This window comes from Atractosteus spatula, chromosome 13, assembly GCF_055471065.1.
Source record: "Atractosteus spatula isolate fAtrSpa1 chromosome 13, fAtrSpa1.hap1, whole genome shotgun sequence".
Classification (NCBI taxonomy): Eukaryota; Metazoa; Chordata; class Actinopteri; order Semionotiformes; family Lepisosteidae; genus Atractosteus; species Atractosteus spatula.
The window spans coordinates 19,640,331-19,655,980 of record NC_142718.1 but is presented as its reverse complement, the minus strand read 5'-3'; the positions used below and the strand labels follow the sequence as shown (position 1 = coordinate 19,655,980).

Sequence of the window (15,650 nt, the reverse complement as noted above, 5' to 3'; positions counted from 1 at the left end):
AAATAAATAACATAAAACAACTTAAACAATGAAGAAATTAAGTGAATTTCAATTAAGTGATTAATCTGCGACTCTTAGATTTTAAGTTCAGGATATTTCTTCATAAAAGTAAAAAACGTCTCAGAAATTGAGACTTATTAAATCTAAAATACCCCTAGATTGTTAAAACCTGCTGACAAATTGGAATGTTAAAATGATTTTATTTTCAGTTACAGAATAAGTTGCTCTAAACCTGATCAGAAAGATCTGCATTTAAGTTAGTCTGGATGCATTTTTCTGCATTAAGGTTGATTATATTAGACCAGCTGAATTCAGATCTTTAACAAAGCAAAACAGGGCTCTAGTGCATTGTTTTAAATTGATTCCAAAACAAAGCATTCATAATGCAGACAGGCCTCCTTTACAACTTCATTATTTACATTCTATTTAAAAGTATTGAAATGTAATGTACAAAGGTATGGGAAAGTCAGAAGTGTCAGATACAGTAAATCCAATGGAAAGAGATCAACTTTCAGATGAAATTTTTTCACACCTTATAAATTTTACTCCCGAATAAGTGCTGTTTTGTCAAATGTATGGGATGCAAAGATTTATAGTATGATATATAACACTCACTCTCCTTTTAGTTTATCATTTGTTCTATCATTGCACAATATTTGCTCATTTAATATTTCTGTAATTCAGGTTGGATTGACTGAATTTGTAGTGAAACTGAAATTATTTTGAAACTACTGTACTACGTACTCAGTAGGCACCTTTCCAATAGTCTGGGAAGGTTACAAAACCACCTTTGTAAAAGGACACACAAATTAAACAGCCATCAAAAGATTTAATATGCCTATGTCATGTTAAAGAGATCAAAGCCAATCAGATTACACTCAAGTGGATAATACACAATTGTTATTTTAAAACACATTAAAAAACAGAATTTAATTCTGAAATATAAATATTTTGAAAACAACAATAAAACTGGAAATGTATTAGCCCATAGATTGTGAAGTGTGAAATTGTGTCTCATTTTAGCAGTATTATATTTAAAGGATTGCCAGATATTGAAAAGAAATGATAGTTTTAAAAAAAATTATTAATCTCTCTACACATCAACCCATACAGTATATCAACCCATAAGCAACAACTATTCTAAGGTTTTACACTTGTCAATTAGACCTACTCTTTCCAAAACTAATGTGCAAAGAACAAACTGCATTTCTTAAGTACAAGTAAATTTACAAGTAAAAGAAGTCTCTCTTTCTGATCACTGCAATTCTGTTGGATGCAAAGAAGGCATTCGACCAGTCAGAATGGTTATACTTATTTAAAGTATCATATAAATTTGGTATGATCTGAACTTACTACTGTACATGAATATATAACACATTAATAACTAGAGATGCATAATACATAAGGGGTTTTCTCCTTTCACCGTTGTTGTTTGTTTTGGAGTCATTTGCATGATTAATTGGGGATAATCTATGTACTGTACCATTGGAATAGCAGCCCAATGTTTTGGTAGTTTCTCTTGCTTAAAATTACATGGGGAAAATCTAAAAAAATAACTTTAAATTGTCAATGTAATGAAGCGGCTTTTGCAGATATACTGTATCGCCTTTCAATATGACCAAAGTTTACAAAAACATAAACAATAAAAAGAGGGGCTCTGAAGTACTCTCTGTGGTAAAACAGACATCCTCAAGATGAATAGTTTACCTAGAATCTCCTTTGGCTTTCTTCCTTTTCACTGCCTTTCCATTGTAGCTTTTTTAAAGAACTTTTAAAGAATAAGCTACCTCTTAAAATAAGCATATATACTGTATAAAGTAGTTCAGGTGGGTAGCTGTGTCAGCATGCGTAGTCTGAATAGGAACAAGTTATAGGTTTATTCCATGCTGAAAAGAGGCTTCACACACACCTGAAGAAGGCTTCACAGCCGAAACATTGTGTTTTCTCACTTCTCTTTTCAGCATGGAATAAACATATTACTTGTTCCTATACTGTATAAATACTACATTGCAATATTACATTATATTTAATTCTAGATACCCAAAACTGTGTCATGGAATGAGCCATAAAAGATGCTGGTGGACGTTTATGGAATTGGAAGCCCTTAATGAGATTAACTGAGCACTCTCATGGGCAAGTTTATGATTCTTTTAAAAATGTAGAAATTAGAATTAGCATTTGAAAATCAGTGCAATCTTAACATACAGTACAGTACCTTTGTGGAACAGCTATACATTTTTTATGGATTTAAAAGGTAGGCTTTTAAAGCATATGCACTAAATTGGGACTCAAAGGGCATTCATCAATGAAAATGTTTTTTGATTACAACAAAATTTTACCATTTCAATGCTTAAAGTTGAAATAAAGTTGGGAAAAAGATTTCCTCATATCTTCAGACAAAATTGCAGTTACCAAGGTACAGGACAAAAAGGGAGTCTGGATTATCAAACACAGAAATGGAATTAATGAATGTTGTTCGGGAAATTAATGAAATAACAGGAATAGTCTGACATTTGTGAGGGTAACCTTGACCAGCAACTTACTGTAATTTATTTGATTGAAAAAGTATGTGGAAAACTCAATTTGCTATTCACTTTAACCTTTATGAATTCAGCTGTTATTTGATGTTATTACTTGACTTACTGTGTGTTTAGTTTTTTTATCTGGAATTCATATTGCACTTTTAAATGATGTAACTGTGCCTAAACCACCTGGCAGTAAGTCCAGTCATAACAAAACTGTGTGATGCTGTTGTTTGTGTGAGTTGTGTCGTAATACCCTAAAATGAAGAAAAATGCACATTAAAAAAGAAAGGAGTTGGGTTCCCAATTTATTAAATTAAACAATTTATAAGAAATGTATTATTTTTTTTCACAGAATCACCTAAAGTTCCTGCACCCACTGCCATCAAACCTGTTCCTTCTACTCCTCCTGCTGTGACACTGCCTGCCATTGTGCCTGCTCCAGTTGAAATTCCCAGAAAAACACCATCTCCTCTTCCCACCAAGCCTCCATCTCCTCTCCCTGCGAAGCTGATAGTCACACAAATAACTTCCTCTGTCACCCCCACCCTCAGCACAGCTAAAACCTCTCTGACAATCGCTGTCACTTCACCATCATCTATGGCTCAACCCATTCGTCAGCCCCCTCAAGCAACACCACATGCTGTCACATCCAAGCCGCCAACCCCAGTAAACCTGACACCATCCGTCACTCCCACCCCTCCTGTCTCCCCACCTCCTTTAGTTTCCCCTCCCCCTGTCATTGGCAAACCCATCTCGCCAGTCCCTATGTATGTTCCAGTCATGCCCACTCACATCCCTCCCTCCCCTGTGTCTTCTCTCTCACCGCCCATGGTGCTTGTGACCAGCCTGAGCCCTGTAGGGGAGGGGCCCGCCACTCCCACACGTATGACCCCCACGGGCCGAATGACACCTTCCGCCAAACCTGTGGAGGGTGGTACTACCGCGCTTCGTCAAGGAGTGCCACAGAAACCTTACACATTCATGGATGAAAAAGCCAGGTAACTAGCAAGACACAATTGTGTTTCCACAACATTAATCAAAGATGAAACCTGTGTTTTTGTTGTCTTGTTTACATTGTTTGTTATTTCTCTCTCCTATTTGCTTTAAATTACCTTCACGAATTAAAACAAAACTTTAAAAAAATTGTTCCTACATAAGCTTCTTGAGGGTGGCCCGGTGTTGCAGTGGTTAGCATTGCTGTCGCACTGGGGCCCTGGGTCCAATTTCTTGGGTGCTGTCTGAGTGGAGTTTGTGTGTTCTTCCTGTGTTTGCATGGGTTTCCTCCTGCAGTCTAAAGTCATATAGGTAGGATGATTGGCTTCTGGAAAAATTGGCCCTGGTGTGAGTGAGTTCGGGTGTGTTTGTGTCTGTGTGGGTGGGCCCTGCGATGAACTAGTGCCCCATTCACCGTGTAATCTGTCTTGCACCTGTTGCTTGCCAGCACAGGCTGAGGCACACCTGCAACCCTGCATTAAAGCAGTTAAAAAACTGATGGATGGATAGATAAGCCTCCATTAACCAAATGCTAAATCCATTAATTGAAAACTGTTTTGATAAACTCCACAAGTTAAATTTTATTTGAAAAATAATATAATGTATCATTTTGTTTAAATAGCTTCTCATATCATTTAAAAAGGATTGTAATAATTTCTGCTTTGTTGACTTTTGAGTAGTGCTTTGATTAATTGGTACAATTGTCATTTTCAATGTCTACAATGCAGAGGAAAAAGCCACAAAAGAGATAAAAGAGACTAATATGATTTTTAATAGTACACGTTTGTCTTTTTTGTGTCTGTCAGGGGCAGATATGGAGTTATTAGGGAATGTAGAGAGAATGCAACAGGCAAGCTTTTCATGGCCAAAATTGTTCCTTATGAACCGGAGAGCAAGCAGGCAGTGCTGCAGGAGTATGAGATTCTCAAGTCTTTGCACCATGAGAAGATTATGGCACTGCATGAAGCCTATGTCACTCCAAGATACCTGGTTCTTATCTCTGAGTCCTGCATTGGCAAAGAACTACTCTACAGTCTCATTGACAGGTGAGTCAGACTCTGTGTGCTCAGGTAGATATTTATACATAACAGCTTGTTACAAGGAAGCTATTCACATAAAGGAGTATTGATTGTTGTTTAAGATATGATATTTGGCGAGTGGGAGTTCATTTAAAAGAATGTATGTTTTCTTTCTTTAGGCTATGTTAAACTGTAGCCTCTTTGCCTGTACACAAACACATGCTTTTTCAAACCCCTTGAAGTCCTGTATAATGAAGTTATTGCTTTTGATCGCAGCCTTTCTGCTTAAAGTGTTTTTTATACATTTCAAGTAGTATCTGTTGTGTAGAATTTATTAGCAAAAATATTCACATATTTGTAGGATTCACTGTATGTGCGCTATTTAAATATAAAATTAAAATTTACTCAGATTAATTCCATCTTTGTACTGTTACAAAGCATACTGTCTGGTCTATTTCATTATCTGCAAAATAACTGCTACAGTTATCTAAATCTATGTTAACTTATATTGTGGCTAGAATTCACTTTATTTTTAAACTACTGTATTCATTTTTAATATTTTGTCATCTTTATCCCAGATGTGAATGTGGATTTTAATTGTTACATTGATTTGAACACGCCTCCTATTGACCTCACAACACTAAAAACACACAAGACTTTTACATTTGTGAGAAAGTCTTGCTTATGTGAAAAAATATCATACTGTAGGACTTCAAAGAAAATTATATTGGATTAAAAGAAAGGAACAGTTTACCTGATTTTTATGTAATATTTACAGACTTTAACAATAAAAAAATCTGACACATCCTGTTTCAGCTGTAATTTGTAGACCCATGTGAATCAGATTTAGGATAAGATTTTTCTCAGTGGTGTTTTACATTGTTGTCCCCAAGGTTTCGTTACTCAGAGGATGATGTGGTGGGCTACATTGTTCAGATCCTCCAGGGTCTGGAGTACCTGCACAATCGTCGTATCCTGCACTTGGACATCAAGCCAGACAACATCATTATCACGTACATGAATGTGGTCAAGATCATTGACTTTGGCTGTGCGCAGACCTTTAACCCTCTCTTCCTCAAACAGCTCAGTCACCGCCATGGAACACTGGAGTATATGTGTGAGTCACTCCTCAAGCTTTGAGTTTTACTTGGTGCCACGGTTTTGTCAGCTAAACTACAGTGCTGCATTTTGTACTCCATTACTTTTCAATTCAATTTTCTGTTCTGGGGCTGTCAGCTTGAATAACTTTTCTGAAAAGCATTGTACTGACATCCGACATTTGTTAAAGGCTCTCACACATTCCTTTAAAAAGTCGTATGTTTATACAGTTTTTGCATTTCTAATTTTAAACTTCAAATTTCTATTGAAATGTTTATAAAATCACAAGATATAAGCATTCTTTAATCTTAAATCACCTTTCTTTAGTATGTGCTCCCATCAACACTCCTCATAAAGTTTTTGCATTTGTTTTCTATGGTGATCTGTGGCAGAATAAAAATATATGCATGAGTATCTCTCAGAAGGAGTCCAACATTATGAGCATGTACTGTATATTTCGTATCAGTGTTTATCAATGCTACTCCTGGAGTACCCCTTGTCCCCTTTTTATTTCACTGGAGCTTTTTCTTAATTAAGTTTATCAAAATTTTAATTTAATTATTTAATGGATTAATAAATACTGATCTTAAATAAGACATGATTTGACATTAGATGCTAGGTTTCCCAACTCCCATCATTTAGGGTAATTGTTTAAATGACCAGGTGTGAAATTGAACTAATCAGTGAATATATTGCTAAGAATTATTATTATTAGAGTAGTTTGTACAGTGTCATTCCCACCTAATGTTTCTTTATATCATTAGTTGCTTATCAGTTATGAGTTCTTTAGAAGACAAAAAATTGTTCACTACATTTCTTGGGTATGATCCACATAAATTGTTTATGAAACCAGCATCTGAGTGCAGAAAACAGTTACAGTAAATCAAGCCATTGGCTAAACTAAAGCTTCAATTATCTTAACTGATAAAGAGCTACGTTGGAAGAGAAACAAGAGAATATAGGAGAATTCCGAGATTAATCTTGGAATATGCTCTTTAACCTGCAAATCTTTGACCGGTGTTTTTGGAGAACTGAAACTGAGGAATGCATACAACCAATACAAAATGACCTACAGCAGACTGTAATATTGGCTATTACATTGTAGAATCCTTATAATAATGAATTTGTGTGCTGCTGTAACCTACTCTCACCTAATTTTTTCTTTATCTAATCATAATGATTAATCTTTTCCACCTTTACAACTTTCTTTGACTTTAGTCAAAATGTATCAACCTTCACATACAGTACCTGCATTCCACCAATACAATAGTCTGATATTTTGTCCTCAATGTTTTGTCCTATTGTCGTTTTTTCCTCTTTTTGTTTGTTGCCTTCCACATGCTCAACCCCTCCTTCCTCCTTCTGCCCTCTTTCCTCTGTTCTCCCCTCTGAAAGCTCCGGAAATGATTAAAGGGGATGTAGTTGGCCCTCCAGCAGATATCTGGAGTCTAGGAGTCCTGACTTATGTCATGTGAGTATCCCTTGACCACTTATCTACTTTTATAAAAAGAGACAAAAAAACAATTATTTCTCCTTGAATAAAAGATACTTTATCACGCGTATCAGAGCACATGCAATGAACACAAAAGAAATTGAAAAAATAACAGTGCCAGAAAATTCTACAGTAACAAGCACCTGAGGCTGTGCTTTACAGAAATGTCATTATTAAAACAATTCAGTTTTGAATGTAAAAATAATTTATCTCGGTTGATAAAAGACATTGATGTTGTGTTTGAAAAAGGATATGTAACATTTTTTCTAAAAAGCTAGGTTAAGAATTTAAATAATTACAAATGAGTTGGTGACCTAGCTCACTTGCTTTGAAAAAATAGCTTAGAAAATAACTTTGAAAATATATTATATTGAAGTACTGTATGATTTAACATAAACAGACTTTTTTTATATCTTTAAGTGGTAAAGATTCAAGAAATCAAGAATCAAAAGAAAATTATTCTCTTGTTTTTGCATTGATCACATTATTTTCCCATTCTTTATCAGGCTCAGTGGCAGATTGCCATTCCTTGAAGTTAACCCATTGGAGACGGAGACCAAAATCCAGGCAGCAAAATTTGACCTAACGAAACTGTACCCAAATGTGTCCCAAAGTGCCTCCCTTTTCCTTAAGAAGATCCTGTGTAGTTATCCCTGGTGAGTCAATATTTTTTTATTTAAACTCTCTTTATTGATAAATTATAGTAGATTTAATGTCGATCAAACTGGAAGTGTTTCCATCCTTCCATTTTCTAACTGATTCATAAAATTCAGGGTCGCTGGGGAGCCAGAGTCTGTCTCACCTAGCAACGGGCGCAATACAGACCATCGCAGGGCAGACAGAGACACGCAAACACTTAACTTAACCTACCCCAATGTTTTTGGACTTTGGGAAGAAACCAGTCACCTGGACAAAACCTACTCAAACATGGATAGAACATACAAACTCCATACAGATAGAACCCCAGGTCGAGAATTGAACCCAGAACCCCAGCACTGTGAGGCAGCAATGCTAACCACTGCACTATCGTGTTGCCACTGGAAATGTTTCTTTTAAATAAATTCAATATGCATGTGTAGTTGCTGACTATGACTATTTGTATATCTTTTCATATAAACTAGTAGTCAAACAAATCCACAGTGCTGCTCGTACCGGGTCAAATTCAAAAGCTAATTTCATGCAGATGTGTCGGAAGAAAAGAAAGCTCGGTTTGGTTTGACCCAGAATTTTTTTAAGTGATTTATAAACTGACATCTATGACTTCAACAGAAAATGGAGACTAAATAAAGCACTGTGAAATAAGTATTCTGGAACAAATGTATGATTTTCATAACAAAGAAACAAGCAAAGTTTAGAGACATTGCACCATAAACTTGTGGTGTTTGACTATTAATTTCCCATCATTATACTGTATGTCTCACAGTCTTATATGCCAATAATGATATACCATTTAGGGCTCGACCAACCATCAAGGACTGTTTTGCCAACTCCTGGCTGCAAGATGCCTATCTGATGAAGCTACGCCGACAGACTCTCACCTTCACCACAACACGGCTCAAGGAGTTCCTGGTGGAGCACCAGCGCAAGAGGTCAGAGGTCGCCACCAAGCACAAGGTCCTCCTGCGTTCATATCAGAGCACCCAACAGCCAGCAGCTCCTGTGAACCAGTGAAAGCAGCCATGCCATCAGCGCCAAAAAGGGGGCAAGTGAGAAGAACAGTCCAGGTTCTACAGAAGGCACAAGTGGCACACACCAGCCTGATGCCCAGATCTAAATGTCTGGTATAATCATCCCAATCTAGCAGGCTGGAAATGACATGTATTCTCGAGTCTGGCTTTTATCATGCAAAAACCAGCCACAATGACAATAAAACAGGAAAAAACTGAAACACGAAAATGGAATTCAAAACATATACCTCATGGACTGTCCGAAAGGGAGTGTTGAGTGGTTTGGTGGAAATTGGGTAGACAATGCAACATTGTACGAAACCCTCTCTTTTTTCTGTAATATTCCCAGTATTTCAACAGAGCTTTACTGTTTTTTCTGCATAATAGGACACTTATTTGGGGTATTGAAAAATGAAAAAACAGAGATCTTCCTCTTTATGTATAGGAATTTTTATCTCTGGTAAGGCTCACATATCTAGAATTTTTTTAAAAACGAATTCTAGATTTAATACTTTTTCCTGAAATGTTCATATCAATATATAATTATTTTATTTTTTTTCCTAGAAGAATCCTAGGGACTTTCTGGAGAATGATGATGTACCTTTTACTGCTGGTCTTTTTAATATCTAAGTAGCATTCTTGTGTTATTGGTACATTTTTAAAGCGGTATTTGATAATTCTGGTAGGTGCTTAAGGGTGATAAACTTTACAATGAGCAGTTGGAAGAAAGTTGTCAGTAAAAGAGAATATCTTTGTAATGGAAATTGGAGTCATTGGAAATATTTTAATTTTCTGCTTATTTTAAAGTTTTGCCAGTGGAGACAGTTAATTGGAATGTCACGAAACTACCCATCCTGTATCTCTATTGAAGATGTGGGAAAGTGACCATTGTGTAACCTGATGTTAGCTTTCTTATTTCCTGTCTTTGACAGTGTATACTGTATATGACAAAGCAACATTGTCCGAATCCTACTAAACCACATTTTCTCTTGTACTGTATATAATGGATTCTACCATCAATCGCCGCAAGAGAAGAGTCTTGAAAATCTCAAGGGAAGAAAACAACTATTTAAAAATTTCTTTGACACTGAAGTACATCACAGTTATGTCACAAGGACAATATCAAGAAATCCACTATATTTCAAAGTCAGCAGCTGAGTCACAATGTACAGTTAGCGGAAACATTGTTTCTGTGACTTTGTTTAACTGAGGGCTGATTTTTTGCCTTGTGACATTAATTTTTTCTTTAATTGCTGCTTTTACCGTTAACTTCTCTGTACATTAGGTAGGCCTGAAAAGATATGTTTATCTGCCCAAATCACTATCAAATCTTTTTAAATGTTAGTGGAAACTGTTATATCCTTTCTGCTGACTAGTTTGTTTACATGGTTTGCAAACGTACATTTAAATCTCAAAGGCGTAAATATTGAACCCATATAAATGGATGATTGAAAAGAAATGACTTGCCTTGTAATTACATCTTACAATGATACAAATTATATGTATATATACCTGTAGGTCTACCTAATAAAAATAAAAAGTCATGAGAAAAGGCAGCTTTAACTAGTGTGGACCTTTTAAGTTTGTGGTGAGGGGCTGGTCCAACCCATTTTGTACACAAGGCACAAGGAGGCTAATTGACTCAGCCCCTCCACATTTTATATCCACACTGTAGGCTGTGAGTTGGGATTGGAAATTTAAATACCAAACTCTCACCTAGTCATTTCTCAGCTTTTAACGCTAGGTCACTCTGCCGTGGCTAAGAGTTTAATCTGTCATGTGATAACCTAGTTTCTGTGTACTGCAAAACAAACAATTCCTGCACTGAAAATGTTAGTATAATGGATGCTGCTAAATCCTTTCCTTGAAGTGCATACTTCCAAAGGCTATGATAATCCAATGCTATATTATGCCTAAGGCACCAAGGCTGAATTGTTCAGTATAACACTGTTTACGGTAGCTTCACACAGAAAAAACTTTATCATGTAAAACCTGAATATTTTTTTTCTGAGTGCAAACAACAGAGATGCTTACAGTTTCTCTGGCATTCATATTCTTCATCTGGAGTTCTTGCTGACACTTCTCTGTCAGTAAGCAAAATACAAGAAGATATCTAATTAGGATCGTTGTTCACACACCATGAGATATTAGGAATCCCAAACAATTAAACGTGTCCATTTACAGCAGTGTATCTAACAAAGAAGGTTTTTTCATCATCATGTGGCTGCCTCTTTTCCAGTTTGCTTATTGTTAGAAATATTTTGTCTGTTTCAAAAGGGAGAATAGCAATGTTGTAACAGACATGACTTTGAAGTAGCAGTATTATTAGTCTACAATGCATACTACCAAAGACTGTAAGATACTGTGTCTGTTTCTGGCATTGACAAACCTTGCAGTTTTTACAATTTACCATTACTGGTAGATTAGATGTAATTTTGCCTGTTAAAGAATTTTTTATTTATAGTGCTTGAAAATCCATTAAAGCATTTCAAGTATCATTAATGTACCTGACCCTTTTCATAAATTTTACTATTTATAAAGGCTGTTATTACATAAGCACAGGTTCAAAGAGAAAACTTTCTTTAATAACAATTAACTTAAGTACAACAACTTGGTGATAAATACTGTAAATATGAGTAGTACTACACTGCTTCTGCGTAACTTTTCAGGGACAAATTTCAGGACAAATGTAGGATTTTAATCTAGTCAATGTCATAAACAGCTGGTGGAAGATTCAACAGTAGCATTTGATATTTGTTTTTAGTTACAAAATGGCAATCTGAATCTCATTTTACAACAGAACCATACTTCAGCATTATTTGTACAGGAAAGTACAATTTACTAAACCTCATAGGAACTGCAATTTGTATAATCATTGAAGAGCAATATGGCTCTTATATACAGGAGAAGAACTCTGTTATGGTTTCAAAATTGTTTATCTTGTAAAGGTCTGATACTATTCCATTGCCACTATCAGCCACTCCCCTTTTTAATGTTACCTTAACACTGAAAATTAAAATAGTATATACAGTATTGTCCAAACAAATCCAACAGTAAAGCTCTTCTATGGGCAAATAATAATACTGTTAGGTAAGGCTAACTCACATGTTTGCACTGAAATGCCCTACTAACATAAAAATCTTAAATTCAGATCTAGTGTTCTGAATTGAGATCTAATTGTATGACTCTAGAACTTTTATGATTTTGTGGAATTACTAATTTATCTCTGTATGAGTTATTATTATTGTCATCCTTTTATTCACAAATTTAGTAACCTATTTATTTGCTTTTTGAGAGGGGTGTAAAGATAATTTAGTAATATTAGCATTTAAGTTTTATACAATTCACATTACAAAGCTTACTTACTTGCACAGAGCTACTTTACTTTCACTAATGTGTACAGAATCACCAAGATGTGAATGATCACAGTAGTACAGTATATATTCAATGAATGTCAGGCATTGGATTTGTGTTTTCCTTTTCATTTTCCTTTAACATGAAGTGTGAATGGGTTTATTGAACATTTTGTAGGAATTGTTTCGAATTGCATTTTAAGATGTGAAACATAATATCGGGGACAAATGCAAATCTCTTCTGTGTGGCACTTGTTGTATCTGATTTGTCAGGGAAGCTGTTACTGATCACCCTGTTGTCTGAAATTGCTTGTTTTGATTCTTTTTCAAAAAGCAGTATTGCTTAGCTGTAACAAGTTAATTTGAGAAGTAAATACATTCACCATCAACAACTTTTGCTTCTATCTAACATTACCTGCGAGGCTGATTTATATGAAACTGATATTTCTCAACAAATTTCCCAAATTACAATTAATTGGTAATATAAAGTGGAATATATATATAGTATATAACAATAAAACACAGGAACATGTCTGATATAAAGATAATATAGGATGTTTTGTTGTTTTTTTTCCGCTTCTATTTGACTCTTTTCCTATATGTGTGTATTTATATACAGATACTGTATATGTATATACAAGATCTAAAACTAAAATTAGATAAATGTTGAAAAATATGTTACTATAGAGTGCTTGGTTGCAGGGGATTCTAGTACAGCTTAAAATCATCTTTTTGAAGAAAACATTGATTTGTGAATGATGCAAATGGACCTGAATGAGTAATGCCCTTTGTTGTTCAAAGTTCCATAAACCTGGCAGGACTTAACATTAGCACCTGAAGCTGTTTGCCCAATTACACATCCAATACTGTGACATGCCATGCCAGAAAGATCAGAGACTTTTTGATGGAAGACTCATATCTATGTAACGAAATGTATTCACGGATGCTATATTGTGTACATTTTGTGTCATTTCAAGAAAACAAACACTGTCCTTTAAGCCTCCTTTGGTTGGGAGCAAATAAGAAATTCTATGCTACTGCACTCTAATCTGACTCTTTAATATCAAGTGCAGCAGGTACTTTGGCAATTTGCGTGTACACAGCATGCACCTGGATAATGGGGTAGTAAGGGCTCGTTCCCAGGAAAGGCAATATATTTTTGTAAAAAGATGACAAAGAAAATCACTCAAAACAGCCTGGAAAGTGATGAATGAAGAGTCAGCTCTATGGCACATTTAAACAGCAAGCACACTAATATGCCACACATCTCAAAAAAAGAAAGTCAGAGGAAACTCAATATATTTTTTATTTGTTGCTTATCTACTGCAAACATATTTTCTAGGTTAGCATATTCCATATGTTTTGAAGGTCTGATGATCACTGGGCCAGAAGTATTGGACATCCAATGATATGGTTAAGCTTCAATACCTGGGAACGGGCCTTAGCTTATGTTTTAAAACTACTATGAACAAGAGCGTTTCTTTTTGTAAATTCACAGCAGTGACAATCTATTTATCGTAGTTTGTAGATGTTGTTTCTAGTGGTTTGTTAATTTATTTTTCGGGCTCAGTATGACTCTGGAACCTTTACGATTTTGTGGAATTACTAATTTAACTCTGGTGTGGAACCACGGCATGAAAGCTGAGAAAATAAAAATAAAGAGAATATGAATCAATCGTGGTATTTTGTGGATGTACAAAATGTTTGCGTTACGCCTTTATTTTGCTGATTCTTTTGATGATACTAGCATATTTCAAATTGCCATTAGTGTTGGAAACTCATTGTAGTCATCTGCAATAATCTGAAATGCACACAATGACAAGACCACTAAAGTTTCTGCAGAAAGGTAGATTCAGCAAAATATATTGATATTACATATACTAAACATTGTTTGTTAAAATACACATAATTTACAACAAATTCATTAATTTAATTTATTTCAGTAAAGGTGTATATAGTGTACTATAATATTATAAGTGATTTTCTATTTGAATATCGATTTTTGTCGTTAAGATCCTACTTTGTTCATAGTTTAGTTTACCTTCAGAATATTTTCCCCACTTTTTCATATATAAAGACAAAATGATCTGTAGAACACATTTAACAGGTTATATAAGTGATATAATGATTAAACCACGATCAAAAATGAAATGACTTTACAGTAATTTAGAGTGAATCTTCTTTCAGAGCACGTGAACAATCTTATTAGCAGTTAATAGAACTGGTAAGTAAGCCTTTGAAGAGCAGGCTAGGCACCCATTAAATCAAAACCTATCATGTAGGTTAGTTATTGTTTTTCTTGTCATTTTTCACAATTCACTTCTTGTTGATTTCCATAATGGTAGAGGTATTTCCAGCTGAAGTTATATAATGGTCAAAGGGGCAGATCATCCACAAAGTACAAGTCATCATGCATAATGGATAAACATGCAATCAATTCAATAATAATAATAATAATAATAATAATAATAATAGAGGAACAGTATATCACTCTCTTAACTTTCTTTGATAGATTATGCATTCAAGTGATGATTTAATCACTATTCTATTCAATATTAAATTGAATGCTGTTTACTTTGTTTGAGAATCCATGAACCCTAAAAGCTACAACAAAATGTTTGATTTACTGGGTATATCAGAGAATTTGACGCAGCTGTTTAGTTTGTTCAGACAAAACAATACCCTTTAATTACTAAAACTTTGCTCATCTTTTGACGTGAAATTGTAATCAAGACAAGTGTACATTCATATCTGTGCAATCATTCAGATATAAAGGCATGTAAACAAATTAAATGTGAGTTCCTTGGTGAGCACTTCAAGAGCGTGAAAGACTCAAAGACAGGTTAGCCCTGAAAACAGGGTGGATATATAGATGGTATAAAACAGGTGGATGCTGCTGTTACCTGTAAAAGTTAACAGCAGCAAAGTTAACCAACCAAAGTTAAACAACAGCAAAGTTAACCTGTAAAAGTCCCTGTTACCTGTAAAACGCTTTGAGTGGACTGTCCAGAAAAGCGCTATATAAGTGTAAGCGATTATTATTAATTATTATTATATTCAGTACCAGTTGAACCGATTGGCAAAGCAAATTAACTGAAGGAAAAACAGAAAAGGGAAAGGGAAAATACAGTAATGGAACATTACAGAACTAAATAATGCACCTCTATTACGTCATGCTCCTAGCCCAAACCAGGCAGTCCTTTTATAAGCCCCACTAGAGCGCACCTGCTTGCCAGTTCACTGGGGAGCACTCACGTTTCACACCATTCCTCCACCCTGAAAGATAAGGTATTTGATTGCACAGCACTGAACTTGCTATAAGTGACCCCCAAAAACCCTCTGGGGTATTTATCTGACAGCTATATATGGCCTGTCTGCCTGCTCGGCATGGGTAAAACAGTCTGGCTGTTGGCCATCTTTTATGAATTTCACTGAGCTGCAGCTTCCGAAGATGGTCCGAAGAAGGGCAGGCTCGGCCTTGGAATGTGGAGTCCTCTTCCCAG

General features: G+C 35.3%; 1 protein-coding gene across 2 annotated transcripts in view; it reads left to right on the top strand.

Annotated features, from left to right (window-relative positions):
- LOC148821849 (striated muscle preferentially expressed protein kinase-like) overlaps nucleotides 1-13,818 on the top strand; it is a 137,725-nt gene extending 123,907 nt beyond the window's left edge. For both annotated transcript variants that reach the window (XM_088930236.1, XM_088930237.1), the window contains exons 36-41: nucleotides 2,878-3,523; nucleotides 4,325-4,564; nucleotides 5,431-5,654; nucleotides 7,031-7,106; nucleotides 7,634-7,783; nucleotides 8,582-13,818. In XM_088930236.1, coding sequence (XP_088786362.1) covers nucleotides 2,878-3,523; nucleotides 4,325-4,564; nucleotides 5,431-5,654; nucleotides 7,031-7,106; nucleotides 7,634-7,783; nucleotides 8,582-8,798 — 1,553 coding nt within the window. In that variant the 3' untranslated portion in view covers nucleotides 8,799-13,818. The remainder of the gene's footprint in view (nucleotides 1-2,877; nucleotides 3,524-4,324; nucleotides 4,565-5,430; nucleotides 5,655-7,030; nucleotides 7,107-7,633; nucleotides 7,784-8,581) is intronic.
- The last annotated feature ends 1,832 nt before the right edge of the window (nucleotides 13,819-15,650 follow it).